The sequence below is a fragment of the Colossoma macropomum genome, unplaced genomic scaffold (genome assembly GCF_904425465.1).
Source record: "Colossoma macropomum unplaced genomic scaffold, Colossoma_macropomum, whole genome shotgun sequence".
NCBI classification, from domain to species: domain Eukaryota; kingdom Metazoa; phylum Chordata; class Actinopteri; order Characiformes; family Serrasalmidae; genus Colossoma; species Colossoma macropomum.
The window spans coordinates 31,744,789-31,759,093 of NW_023494804.1; the positions used below are offsets into that span (position 1 = coordinate 31,744,789).

Below are 14,305 nucleotides of genomic sequence, written 5' to 3' on the forward strand. Positions count from 1 at the left end.
CATTAATTGCTGTGGATCTGGATCTGCTTGGAGATCTGCTGGGGTACTACTTGGCTCTATCGCAGGCACGTCGTTCTAGATCAGTACAGTAGGAAATGAATTCATAGTCTGTTTAATCTGAAGGGGGCCAGATGCAAATATGTACAATATGGGAATCCTAACATGGAAATCCCTCGCTGAGCGGTCACCTGTCGGTCTAGCGCCTCTCACAGGCTACGGTGCGTTCTCTCACAGCGGGAAGACCTGTGGTGAACCTTCTCGAAGCCGTTTGATCAGAATCACATCAAGCGCAGGGGCTGGCAGGGTCCCTTCTGCCAGCACATCCCCAACAGCTGGATGGAAATAAATCGCTTCAGGCTTCAGGATTAATGCAAGCCTGCCAGCCCAGCAGCGCTTCATGCACAAACACATCATACTGCGCGCTGTCAAAATTAGACACCTATTATCTACCGACTGCATGCAAGACAAAGTAGACACACTACGGATGCACCACAAAGTGAGCTAATTAAAATGAAATTATCCCGCTGGAAATATGATTTAACACAACTCTTTTAGCCGTATCTCATGTGTCACATTGTCGGCAATACGTCGGGGTCTTTTGTGATGTCCGCTTTAACTTATAATCTGCCACCAGAGTGGTTTGTGTGTGGTAGACATGGTCATATTTATCACAGTGTGGAACTGGAGCTTTCTGTGGGCTACCATGTTCACTCCCACTGTATAAAAGAAGAACAACGCTGCTTTTATTGTTCTATGCCTTGCAATCAGTTTACTCTAAATGTTGGAACAGTGTTGTGAATATGTGACTGCATTCTGCCACTAGAGCACTAGTGAGGTCAGGTACTGAGGTTGGATGATTAGTTCTAGATAACAAATCTCACTCTAAGTCATCTCAAAGGTGACGGATGGTGCTACGTCACTCCACTGTCATCAAAATGCAGCTTCACTGCTCAACAGCCCGATTTACCCTTCTAGCTGATACTGTTTAACTGGTTTTAGTGCAGAACTAAGACAGTGTTTTACTGCCACTGTAAAAAAAATAAAAAAATAAATAAAAATAATAGACTTTAAGAATAAAGTTGTAATATTTCGAGATAAAATGTCATAATATTTGGAGAATAAAGTCATAAAGTTATAAGAATAAACTCCCGATATTTCGAGGATAAAGTAGGCTATCTGTAGGGGGGCTGACATAACACGTTGGGCTCTCTGCACTGGTGATGACGGGGTTCCACTCCTTCATCACTATCATTCTCATCGTCTCCTATGAAACGTCATGCCCTCTTTGAATGGGGGGAGATGTAGCCCCCGATAGCCGTGTAGACGACCCTGCCTGAGATTCTCCTTCAACAACACAGACAGACAGTTTCGTCCGAGTCCGTCTGGCTCTTTATTCTAGATAAACACAGTTTCCTGCTCAGCCGTTTCAGCCGGTTCTTATACTAATAACAGGCTGGTGCTGATGTGCAGGAGAGACAGGGAGACTGAGTGTTTCTTTAAGGGTGAATCGATATGAAAGTAGAACTCCACCAACTCACCGCCCCTCATTTAACACGAGGAGGTGCTGCCTTCCCTTCGCAAAGCCTTCCCTTTGCAAAATATTGCGACTTTTCCTGGAAAAATCCCACTTTAATGTCGTAATTCTACGACTTTTTTCTCGAAATATTACCAATTTATTCTCAAAGTCTATTATTTATTTATTTTTTACAGTGGACCTAAAACACCGTTGGGAAATGTTGCATAAAAATCATGGGACCTCATTTACCAACCGTTCTTAAGAAGAACTTTCTTCTTAAACCCACTTACGCAGTTTTCACAAAGATTCTGTCATTCACCATTGATTTCTTATCTGGGATTTGTTCTTAGTTAAGAACAGAATCTACACTCACTCAAGAGAACAAAGGTGAGAACAGTTCTACGCTTTAAGAACACGTCTTAAACCTGATGTAGACTTTTTCTTAGGACCTTTTTAAGAGCACATTTAAGAGCAAACTACATAGATATTGGTGAATGAGGCCCATTGAGTTTTTGATTGTTTTTAAATGTGGCACTACTAGAGCATTCTCTCAGCACACTGTGATAAATGCTGCGTATCGTGAAAATGTGATACCATACTTTTGCCATATCGCCCACCTCTAATGCGTGGCTGCTCCAGAGTGTCCTAGTCTAATGGTAGTGCTTTTCTATGGGGACTACACAAGCTGTATGTGCGCATTTGATGTGTCAGCAACGGTGCACCCTAAAGTGGCTGAGATCTCGAAGTATAAAGTAGTGTAAGGTAGATTGTGACATGAAAAAAACCCTAATTTTCAGCTGTTTTACATCATGCTCTTTACATATCAAAATAAAAATGCGACATCTGCATTATTACATTAATAAAATGATGAAAAGATTCAAATGTATTATAGTGTAAATGGAAAACAACATCATGTTTCTAAAAACAGTGATGCCTGAACGACTCTAGCTAGAGTAAGCATGCTGATTTAGCATCGGCTTCCTCCGGCCATACAATTAGAGTTTGTAGGCACATAAACATAAGCGTTCTTACTCCAAGAGGTTAGATAAATATGCTCCCTGATCAGAATTCTGCCTTCATTTGAATACAGTCCCCAGGCAGTACAAAAAGAGGAAGAAGAAGAAGAAGAAGAAAAAAATATATTACATTCAGCATCCACTACGGCCTCTGTCTGCCCTTAACATTGGAAAAAATACATGAAATGTGTAGGGAAAGGATCTTCAAAGAAGAAAGCCTTAAGATATAGAGAGCAAAGAAGGCAGAGGGGAGTGAAAGAGCGAAAGAATAGCTTCACTTTCAGTTCCATCTCTCTAACAGCAGGGGGTCTCTTCCTCGCCATAACAAGAGAGCATGTTGAGAGGAATAGAGAGGAAACGGAGAGAGGAGGAAGGCCGCAGGAGGGCAGAGAGAGCGCAGGGCCCCGTGTGGAGGGACAGAGGTGCAAGGCTGGCGCTTCACAGAAGAGGCCAGCTGAGATAAGAGCCGCAGAAAGTGGAGAGAAGATCCTTTCTTCAGCGTCTGCAGGTTCAAGCAGGTTCTTCCTTGGAACGGAGGCGCAGGTCCAACTGTGAGGAGTGGCAGAAATGGATCTTTGGCCAGCGCTTAAATGTGTGGTGCACACATTTAAACATGAGCTTTTCCTCTCTAATCAATTATCGCAGACAATGATCCTTAATTTCCCCATGGTTACACTCAGAAATGAAGGACTCCACACACCCCGTCTCGTCTCCAGGCTTTTTATTGTATTGTTCTATTTTAAAACATTCAGATAGGAAAATGTACAAACTTTTTATTTATTTAAGGTGCACAGTTGGACCTTAAAACCACTGTTGTACCTTTGAGGGAACATTTATATTGTTTGTACCTCAATGAATGAAAAATGTACCTGCACAGAACCTTTATTTATTATTTTTATTATAACGGTGTAGAAAAATACAGAAACATGGTTTCCTCAGAACTTACTTGTCGTCACTGTCCGACGAAAACCACATCTCCATTTTTGTCGATTTTTATTTTTCTACTCAATTTCAACAAACCAGCTGTCCTTTACGTTGTGTGAAAAAATCATGAAGAATGGACCAATAGAAATGCTTAAAATCACTTGGAATAAAACCTCTTTACATTAACTGACATTGAAAGGTGAGAGTGTTTTTGCCCTCTCCTGTAAAGTTACTATTTTGGAGATGCTTGTTTTTCATTGGACAGCGACGTTATAAAAGAAGCTAAAGAGGAGGAGCTGAATTCAGTTTCAAATGAATGAAATCAAAGAAGCTGTTTACACTAGATATGAGTGGCAGTGCTGTGTTTCTGACGGACACCTAACATAAACTACACCACAATCAGTTTTGCCCTAAACTATCTCCTAAAGTACCTTCCCACCTTAAGAGTCCGTAACTTAGTAACTAGCTTAAAAAAAGTTACAGCCACAACTTCACTACTGAACTAGAGAAAAATGCTTTATAAGAAACTTGGTTCTTTAGCTTCATATACCAAACCTGAAGTAGAAACCTGGGGGTGGTCTTAGACTCTGAGCTCTGTTTTATGTAAACACAGTCACTAAAGTAGCTTTTTATCATTTGAGAAATATCACTAAAGTTCAGCCTTTTCTCTCTCAGAGCGACGCAGTGTTGATCACTGTAATGACCTTCTTACTGGACTTACTAAGAAAATAATCCTTTAAAAAATCCTTTACAACTCGTACAAAATACATCAGCATCCTAACAAAAACTACACAGAGAGATCAGATCAGTCCTGTTTTAAAAGAGCTGCACTGCCTGTTTCATTCAGGATAGACTTTAAAGTTCTGCTACTAGTTTTTAAGGCTCTAAATGACCTTAAAGCACCACCTACATCACAGTGTCTGTGTGTTTATGATCTTAGATCTGCAGATACTGACCTACAAACACCTTCAGTAAAATACAGAAAATGTGGAGAGGCTCTTTCAGTTATTCTGCTTCTAAACTTTGGAGCTCAGTTCACCATTTATCAGACAGTGAAGCTCAGAGCTCACTTTGAAGATGCATCTAAAAACGTATCTCTCCTGGTTTTTATCTTTTAATTTGATCTGTGTCATTTTCTTATGATTCTAAATTAATACTTATAATTTCTTGCATAACTGTTTTTTTTATCACCTGTCTGTAAAACATCTGTGCTGCCACTGGCATAAAAAGTGCTATATACATAAAATTTATTATTAAATAAATTTATTATAAACTGAAATGTCCACTACCTACATTGAGCTGGAACCTTTTGAGTGCGTGATGATGTTAATATGTAAAGATGTATGACATGGTCCAAAAAACTCAATACTTCAGACTTTTAAAATACTATTTCAGGATTTACAAGGTGACTCCACGTTGATACACTCTCAGAAATAAAGGTGCTAAACTGTCACTGGGTCAGTCCCCCTCTTGTCACTGGGGTGGTTCCCTCAAGGGTCCATCTCAGTACCTTTAGTCAGGGAACATAACTGAACCATAATCCACTGAAATGATATGTTCTAAGCTGTACTGACTCCACGCACCCCGTCTCGCCTCCAGGACTTTATTTTACTGTTCTGTTTTAAAACATTCGGTTATGAAAAGGTACAAATACGAACTTTTCACCTGGAAAAACTTATTTAAGGTTCACAATCAGACCTTAAAACCACTGTTGAACCTTTTGAGGGAACATTTACACTGTTTGTACCTTAATGAACAAAAAATGCACAGAAGCTTTATTCATATTTTTTTAAGTAAAAAGTACTGTATAACTGATACACAGTTGTAGGTAAACGTTTGAACACATTGGTTTAAATTAAGTGTCCTCTATAGAGAACAGCTTTAAATACAAACATGAATATTTATATATGAATAAACATGTTCTGTGATTTTTAATGCACTATTTCTATTTACTTGCTGGGTTTAACATTTAGGGATAAAAAATAAACCATAAATTACAAATATGCTATTACTTTTGCACAGGCCATGTTTTTTTCCATTATGTGCATAGAGGTGTGTCCTCTGTACAGGATCTGTACTTATCTTTACTTAGAAAACAAACAAAACATGACCAGGGGTGTCCAATTATGTGCATACAACTGTATGAGAAGATATGAGACACAGTGTGTCTCTGAACATCATATTATTTTATTAAAATAAAAAAAAACAGATTTAATTAAATCTAAACTGAATTAAACATGTTTTATAAGTATTATTTATTTTAAATTAGTAACAAACTCACAGCAAACACAATCACACATAAAAGGGTTATGCTCTATTATAGGGACTTTCCACAACGCATTTTCCTTTAATCGCGTTCATCAGGTGCCCCACTGTCCCACTGCAATTTCCTTTTCGAGAGAACTCTCACTTCTCATTCTGATGTCTTAAGGTCAATATTCAATTTGGGTTATGTGCTTTTACCTATAACAAGATCTTGTGTTCTCATTCTCATGGTAAATCATTTGCAAGGATCGCCTGGATGAAGGTCTTTTTTCGACCCATAGAGAACAAGGGCTCTATTTAGGCTCGTCATTATCTCTTATAATAGTAATCGAGTTATCTAATCACTATTTATGATTAATCAAGGAATCTCAATTTTTAATAAAGTGGACTTAACTGAAGAATAACAAACTGTGCACATTTTCAAACACTCCAGAATCATGCAGTTTCTATGCCCTGAGCATGGAAAAATGCAAAATGCAAAACACTGAAGGATCAGACAGAAAAGAGATGGAAATACTGGAACTGTGGCAGATTAAATATTCTGCTTGATTTACTAAAGTTTGAGCAACAAGAGGCACTCAGTTTTTCATGGGTTCTTCTCTGCCATATAAATCTAGGTGTAAATTTGGGTTTGCATGGCGTGTTGTCGGGAAATTTCCTTCAACAATGGCTGCGGTCTTAGCCACTAGTCAGAGACATGAGCCTGCACAGTCCCATGCACAGATTATGGTCCTCTATGCAGCCTTAGTAAATCCAATGTTAGTCTCAGACACAGTAGCCATGTTTACATGCAACCTAATCCGACATTCGGAATAGAATATGCCCACATAAACACCTCAATCGGAATAGTCTAGTCCAATTGAGGCCATTCAGAATACAATTTCTATCCGACTGATCGAGGTGGGTAATCCTGTAAATAATCTGTTAAATAGAAGAATAATATCCGTGTAAACGCCTGTATCTGATTACATTCCCTATCGGAAAGTTTAAGTCCGTTCTGATCATGTTCGTCACGTCATAGTGAGAGTTTATACCGTTCAACATGGTGGAGCAGAAACTGGTCTGCATCTGATCTTTAAAAGACGGTGGTGGGAAGGACGTCCAGCTTATGTGTCTCAGAACACGACGTCTTCCTCTCGGCCTTCTTTAATAAGGACATGTGAAGGACGTTTTCCTGAGTCTGACATCATTTTAAAGTAATTAAAAACACAAGCGCTGCTCACTGTTTATTTATGGTTTCTTCTTCGCGTTTTAGGGTTTTTAACTTGCATTTGTGGATGCAGTGACGAACTGTTTTCACAGACAGTGGTTTTCAGAAGTGTTCCTGAGTCCATGCAGTGATTTCCACTACAGAATCATGTCTGTTTTTAATGCAGTGCTGCCTGAGGGCCCAAAGATCACAGCCAGCAAGTACTGGTTTTTGGCTTTGTCCCTTGCATACAGAGATTTCTCCAGATTCTCTGAATCTTTTAATGATATTATGTACCGTAGACGATGAAAAGCCAAAGGCTATTTTATGTTGAGAAATGTTTTTCTTGAATTGTTGCACTATTTGATGGTGCAGTCTTTCACAGAGTGGTGAACCCCTCCTCATCTTTACTTCTGAAAGACTCCGCCTCTCTGAGATGCTCTTTTTACACTCAGTCATGTTACTGACCTGTTGCCAATCAACCACCAAATGTTTTTTTAAGCATTACACAACTTTACTAGCCTTTTGTTGCCCCCGTCCCAACTTTTTTGGAACGTGTTGTTGGCATCAAATTCAAAATAGGCAAATATTTTTCAAAAACCAATAAAAATTCTTAGTTTCAACATTTGATATGTTGTCTTTATACTATTTTCAATTAAATATAGGGTTTAAATGATTTACACATCATTGCATTTGTTTTTATTTACATTTTGCGCAGAGTCCCAACTTTTTTGGAAATGGGGTTGTACAAAAAATATATACAAACAGGTGTATCGATTAGGCACTAATGCTTATTGTAAAAGAGACAGGTAGGAATTTAAAATATGCATTATTATCATGAAAACTGTCAGCTAACCACTGCAGATTCATTGAGAAAGTACATTTCAAGTGTTTTTTTTTATCAGGTAACTGTGACAGCCATAGTTGTATAAAACTGTTGTTTAACAACTTAAATTCTCTGGATTGCCACATCCTAAGGCTTATTATTCATTAATTACATGAAAAGCAGTGCAAACCGACTGGGTTAACTGAGATTAACACCCTATTTTACTGCTGAGACAGCCAGTAGGCCATATTATGTCTGAAGGCTGACTAAGTTGTTCATTTGCATAATGAGTTGATCGATTAAAGTCAGTATGAAGAGACCTAAATTAGTCTCCAGCTCCCTAAAGAGAGGCGGACTTCATTTCTTTTTCTCCATCCCCATTAGTTTGACCACTCGATTCTTGCCTGTCACATTCTCTCTCTTGTTTCTCTTTTAGTCTCTGCTTTCCTCTTTCCTCTGTTTTCATCTCGAGTTCTCAGTAGCCAAACTGTCTCTGCAACTGTCTTGGCTTTCTTTCTTTTTTTTCTTTCTCACTCAGACACACAAACTGTTTTATATCATGTCAGGATGTCATACACACACTAGGCCATCCAAATGTATCCAGACAGCCCTTCTAATTAGTGAATTCAGTTACTTTAAGGTGCAGCCAGTGCTGACTCAGGCATTCACAGCTTATATAATCTCCACAGAAAGGCCTGGAGCAGCTGCACAGGAGCCTAAGGTCACAATGGCCAATACCAAACATCAGCTTGAGGGGTATAAAGCCCCCAGCGCAGGGCTGTGAAGCAGCTTTTCTGGAGCAATGAAGCTCCAACAAATACCTCTGGTGTGTGTGTGTGTGTGTATGTGTATATATATACACACACACACACACACATACACACACACACACACATACATCATACATATATCGCTGCTGTTGGAACAAAACCTTGTATCTGGTTCCATTGACTTGCATTAAAAGTGAAGTATGTTTTTTGCTTCTCCTGTAAAATTACCATTTTGGAGATGAGGTTTTGTTCCAACAGCATATATACATATATATATACAATAATGGTTAAATTGTATATTTGTATTTTGATTTTATTTACCACTATCTTGGTTTTAGTTTTAAGTTGCTGCTTATTTTTTTCCTAGTCATTTTATTTGGCCAGTTCACTGTTTTTTTTCAGTGAAAAGCAGCCATGAGGATGAGACGCAGGCCAAGTTGAGCTCAGTCATAGCCGGGCCACTGAATGAAGAGCTGAAAACTGAGGAGTTTTTGTAGCTACAGCCCTTCTAAATGTGAGGAGGACCCCTCTATAAGTGGCTCGATTTGCTGTTGCCCTCACCAGAGACTCGTGGTTATAAATATCCATATACTTACATATTTGAGATTATTCCTCAAACTTATCATCTCTTCATGATAAATGTAGCACTGAGCCTTTTTCTTAATGTCTGATCATTTAAAGTGCTCTAACACAGTGGCTTTTTACAAACTAAGGACCATTACGTTATGCCTGATATTGTAGGTTAGCCCTGTTTTCTCAAGGCACGTCTCTTCTAAAAATGTATGAAAACAAACACACTTATACACACCTGAATCAAACCACACCACAGTGTGAATCAAACCTCTCAGTATTATGAGGATGGACCTCACAGTGTCTGTGTTCAGAACGCTGCAATGGAAGATAAGCAGGAACACACATGGACACACACACACACACACACACACACACAATCATTCTGTCTGTTCTACAGATGCCAGAGAGTGTGGGCTTTCATCTCTGCCCCTGAGACCCACAAAGCAGCCAAAAAAAACCAAAACGAAAAACATCTCAAACAGTGGATAAAAATCCGCCGCCAAAAAGCCGGAGCAATAACGGCTCACACGGCTCACACAGACTCCATTGAATGACAATGATTTAAGAATTTTAATTCCTATATGCCCTGCGTCGGCTGCTGATTGCTGCATTTGCATGGTCTTTCATTTAAGCTTTGCTGTCGGCTCTGTGAGGCTCCATGCCGAGCAGTGCACTTAACAAAAAAGCGTCCATGAAAAATACAGAAGGTGACTGGTGGTATGGCTCAGGCTGGCAGCTGCATGTTAATCATCACGAGTGAACCAGTGAGGGGGAGAATAAAGAGCAGAGGAACAGATATGACCGCTGTGCACTCACCTACAAAAGAGGTCTCCCCCAGGTAGCCCCTGCGCCGCAGCACCACCTCCAGCAGCCCGGCCTGCTCGTCCACCACGTAGCTCCGCTTCTGCAGAGAGATCCAGGCCCAGTCTAAGCGGAACTGCTGACCCTTCAGCTTATTGCCTCCTGCACAGCAACCAAAAACATACACACTTCAGATGATACACACTCAAAAACTTTCTTCGTTTATATGGACCATTTCCCAAATCAGTTCAAACTGCAGTCTTAAAGTAAAAAAACTGTTTAAAAACAATGAAGTATTCAGACCATAGATATTTACAAGGATTATGTTAGAATCTATTTAAGCTCAAGACATTAACTGAGATAGTAATATGCTAAATATACACCGATCAGGCATAACATTATGACCACCTCCTTGTTTCTACGCTCATTGTCCATTTTATCAGCTCCACTTACTATATAGGTGCACTTTGTAGTTCTACAGTTACAGACTGTAGTCCATCTGTTTCTCTGTGTACTTTGTTAGCCCCCGTTTACCCTGTTCTTCAGTGGTCAGGACCCCCATGGACCCTCACAGAGCAGGTACTATTTGGGTGGTGGATCATTCTCAGCACTGCAGTAACACTGACGTGGTGGTGGTGTGTTAGTGTGTGTTGCGCTGGTGCGAGTGGATCAGACACAGCAGTGCTGCTGGAGTTTTTAAACACTGTGTCCACTCACTGTCCACTCTATTAGACACTCCTACCTTGTCGGTCCACCTTGTAGATGTGAAGTCAGAGATAATATGCATAGTTTGTGTTGGTCATCCTCTAGTCCTTCATCAGTGGTCACAGGACGCTGCCCACAAGACGCTGTTGGCTGGATATTTTTGGTTGGTGGACTATTCTCAGTCCAGCAGTGAAGTGTTTAAAAACTCCAGCAGCACTGCTGTGTCTGATCCACTCAGACCAGCACAACACACACTAACACACCACCACCACGTCAGTGTTACTGCAGTGCTGAGAATGAACCACCACTCAAATAGTACCTGCTCTGTGAGGGTCCATGGGGGTCCTGACCACTGAAGAACAGGGTAAAAGGGGGCTAACAAAGTATGCAGAGAAACAGATGGACTACAGTCTGTAACTGTAGAACTACAATGAGTGAAGAAACAAGGAGGTGCTCATAATGTTAGGCCTGACTGAGTATATGAGATCATCATTTACAGGGTACTTTCTATTGGGGTGAAGCCGTCTCAAATGCTAAACCCTAAATTTCAACTTGTGACAGTAATACTTACATTTTTGTTGCAGTTTTTCAGTGTTGTTCTTTTAAGACTATGTCACAAATTACATTTATGAGCAAGTAAACACTAATAAAAATATAAGTCATACATCAGTAGCAGCTACTTGCAGCCATTACTCTGATTAAAATAACATAACAATAATTGCTTACTGACCCGAACTGCACACTGAATGAGTCGGCATGCACGCTCAAAAAAATTACAATAAAGCAAGACTCATCCATCTTTTATACAGTGATATAAATATGGTAGCACACAAAGTTCTCACTCTGCACGCTTACAAAGTTTCACTCTGGCCAATGTGCGCATGCTGTGACTTTCTCTCGCAGGAGATTTAATTGAGTTAAAAGGGTTTTCGACAAATTATGAGAATGCCTTGCCTGAGAGACGCTTGGCTGGATAAGGTTAGGCATTTTCAAACCACTGCATGAGGCAGCCCAGACATTTAAATTAGCATTTTTGACCATTCCAACCACATAATCTGATCTGGTTGAGAAGCATTTAACTCGTGTTAGCAAATCTGATAATGGCATTTTTTTTTACAGTAAGAAAGGAAAGTCATCAGATCTTGGTTTTAATGTTGTCTGTTGTTCATTTTTCTAAACTGTTCCTTGGTTTTGATGCTGTCTCTTGTTTTCATCTTTGTTTTACCATTTTTCCTTTTCTCCCCAATCTAGTCAAATCCAGTTCCACCCACTATTTAAGTGTCCCAAATCACACAACAACTGGGCGAAGACAAACACAAGCTTCCTCTGAGTCATGTGAAGCAGCCACTGCATCCTTTCGAACTGCAGCTAAAGCCTTGGGCTCACTAAATGACTTTTAAAGCGTGAACAGATTATAAAAGAATGGGCGTCTCACACCATCACACTGGTTTTTGCAGATTTTTATGGGCGACTGAAATATTGGGGATCCACACTAAACTCCCACGTTCTCCCATTCCTAGGAGACCCAAATAAACAAACTGTTGCTGCTGTTTTCTCGGCTGTTTGCACTGAAACAGTAAAGAAGCAGCAGGTAAATGTGTTTAAATGAGGCCCATGGATTTAAAAATGTGATCAGTTTGGGATTTTTTGAGTTTTAAATGTACATAAACTCGATTGTGCCTTAAACTCAGCTCATTAAAAAGCTTCGCTCCATACGTGAGAGACTTTTCACCATTTTTCTTTGTTTACTTGCTGTATTTTCTTCTTTTGCGCTCTCTTTTCATTGGCTGTTGCAGGAATCTGTTCAGATTGAGTCATTGACCAGTTTACACTACATTTCGCTCAGAGTCGGGTCAAAAAAATCAAACATGTTGAAATCGGGGTAAAAGTCGTGTAGCGTATCCCCGACTTAAGAAACATCATTGGACAGCTGAACGAGGTTAGAGAAGAATGCGAACCACCAAGTCTTTTACATCAGCTAACAGACGCCATCACGCTGAGTGATGGGGGAGAAGGGGGGGGTCATCCTACCCACCCAAAGACAGCGAGGCCAACTGTGCTCTCTTGGACTTCTGGCCATGGGCGGCTGTAGCATCACCGGAGAACGAGCTTGTCATGTCCTGATGACGGTCAATGCTTACACAGTTGCGTTACTTGGGGGTCTTTAACGTAATATTTTATTTTTTCGCTTTCAAAACGGAGATTAACAATGTAAAGTGATGCACATTTCAGTTTGTGACATATACAAACCCGATATTCAGTTATATCTGTATTCAGACACTGTATCAATAATTAAAACAGAAACACAGATTTTATGAGGATTTCCCCTAAAAACGACTCTGATGTAGCAATATCAATAATAATATGAGGTGTTGTCAGCAACAAGTCATGGGTTTTCTAGCTCAATTATAGTTTAATCTCTACAGTTACATGACTCAGTAAAATGTTCTACAATATTATATTCATTGTTGCTGCGTTTATATGGTCAAAGAAATGTTTCATTTAAGGTCCATCAAAGTTTCCTATTTTAACACGAACGGAGCGTCAAAATGTTTTTCATGCAACCCAGCAGAACATGTAAGTCTGCATTTTCCCATACCTGTGTCATTCTGCAGACCATTGTTGCTAAGTAACAACGATGCTCAATTTACTCTGTATTTGTAGTGGAACTGCTGCTTTAAGGGTGGAAGAAATTGCCAGTATTAAACAAATAGATGCCTCAGATTTCTTTACTGCAAAACTGTTGCATAAAATCAGCAGAACATTTAAAATGTTCTTCACGATAACACTTTCTCTCTACTGCTCTACCGCTTTACCAATACCTGCTTTTCCTAATCAATACTTCATTAGGTTAAATCAGGCGTTCTGAATGTGGAACTGAACAGGTGAAGTGCCTGGAGCTGCATCAAGAAGAGGAAGATCTAAACCTGTGCTCAACTGATCAGCTCACAAAATACCAAAAACTTTTTTTCAAATCAAGAATGGCCAAAGAAAATGTGACATTTTTGACCTTTTATGGCGAAAAGGATTAAACTGGCCTATTATGAAGAGTCAAAATGTTTGACTCTATAAATACATTTAATGGTAACGAAAATTAGAAATTTGATTGAAAACACTCTTTTATCCTTTTGCTTTCCTGTGTGGACAAAATGCAAAGCATAACTAAAACAAAACAGAATTAACTGCCTTGGATGACCAACCGTTCTTTGTTGTTGAGGATGTTTGCTGTAGCCAACAGACTGTAATAAGTTTAGCATGTTTATTTTATGTTAACTGGTTTTATTTATCATCTCTTTTGTCCTACTAGTTTTTGTTTTGGTTACCTTTTAATATTAATCTATTAATGACTGTGGTGGCGCAGTGGGTAGCGCTGTCGCCTCACAGCAAGAAGGCCTGGGTTCGATTCCCGGCCGGGTGACCAGGGTCCTTTCTGTGTGGAGTTTGCCTGTTCTCCCTGTGTCTGCGTGGGTTTCCTCCGGGTACTCCGGTTTCCTCCCACAGTCCAAAAACATGTAGTCAGGCTAATTGGACATGCTAAATTGCCCCTAGGTGTGATTGTGTGTGTCTGTCTGCCCTGCGATGGACTGGCGACCTGTCCAGGGTGTATCCTGCCTTCCGTCCCCAATGATAGCTGGGATAGGCTCCAGCACCCCACCGCGACCCAGAATGATAAGCGGTTTAGATGATGTATGTATTAATGACTGTATTCATTCTAGTCTT

At 39.9% G+C, this 14,305-nt stretch overlaps 1 protein-coding gene across 1 annotated transcript in view; it reads right to left on the reverse strand.

The window, feature by feature from the left end:
• Positions 1 to 14,305, reverse strand: part of frem2a (FRAS1 related extracellular matrix 2a) — a 136,693-nt gene that overhangs the window by 78,274 nt on the left and 44,114 nt on the right. The window contains exon 3 of the mRNA XM_036595057.1: positions 9,896 to 10,042. Coding sequence (XP_036450950.1) covers positions 9,896 to 10,042 — 147 coding nt within the window. The remainder of the gene's footprint in view (positions 1 to 9,895; positions 10,043 to 14,305) is intronic.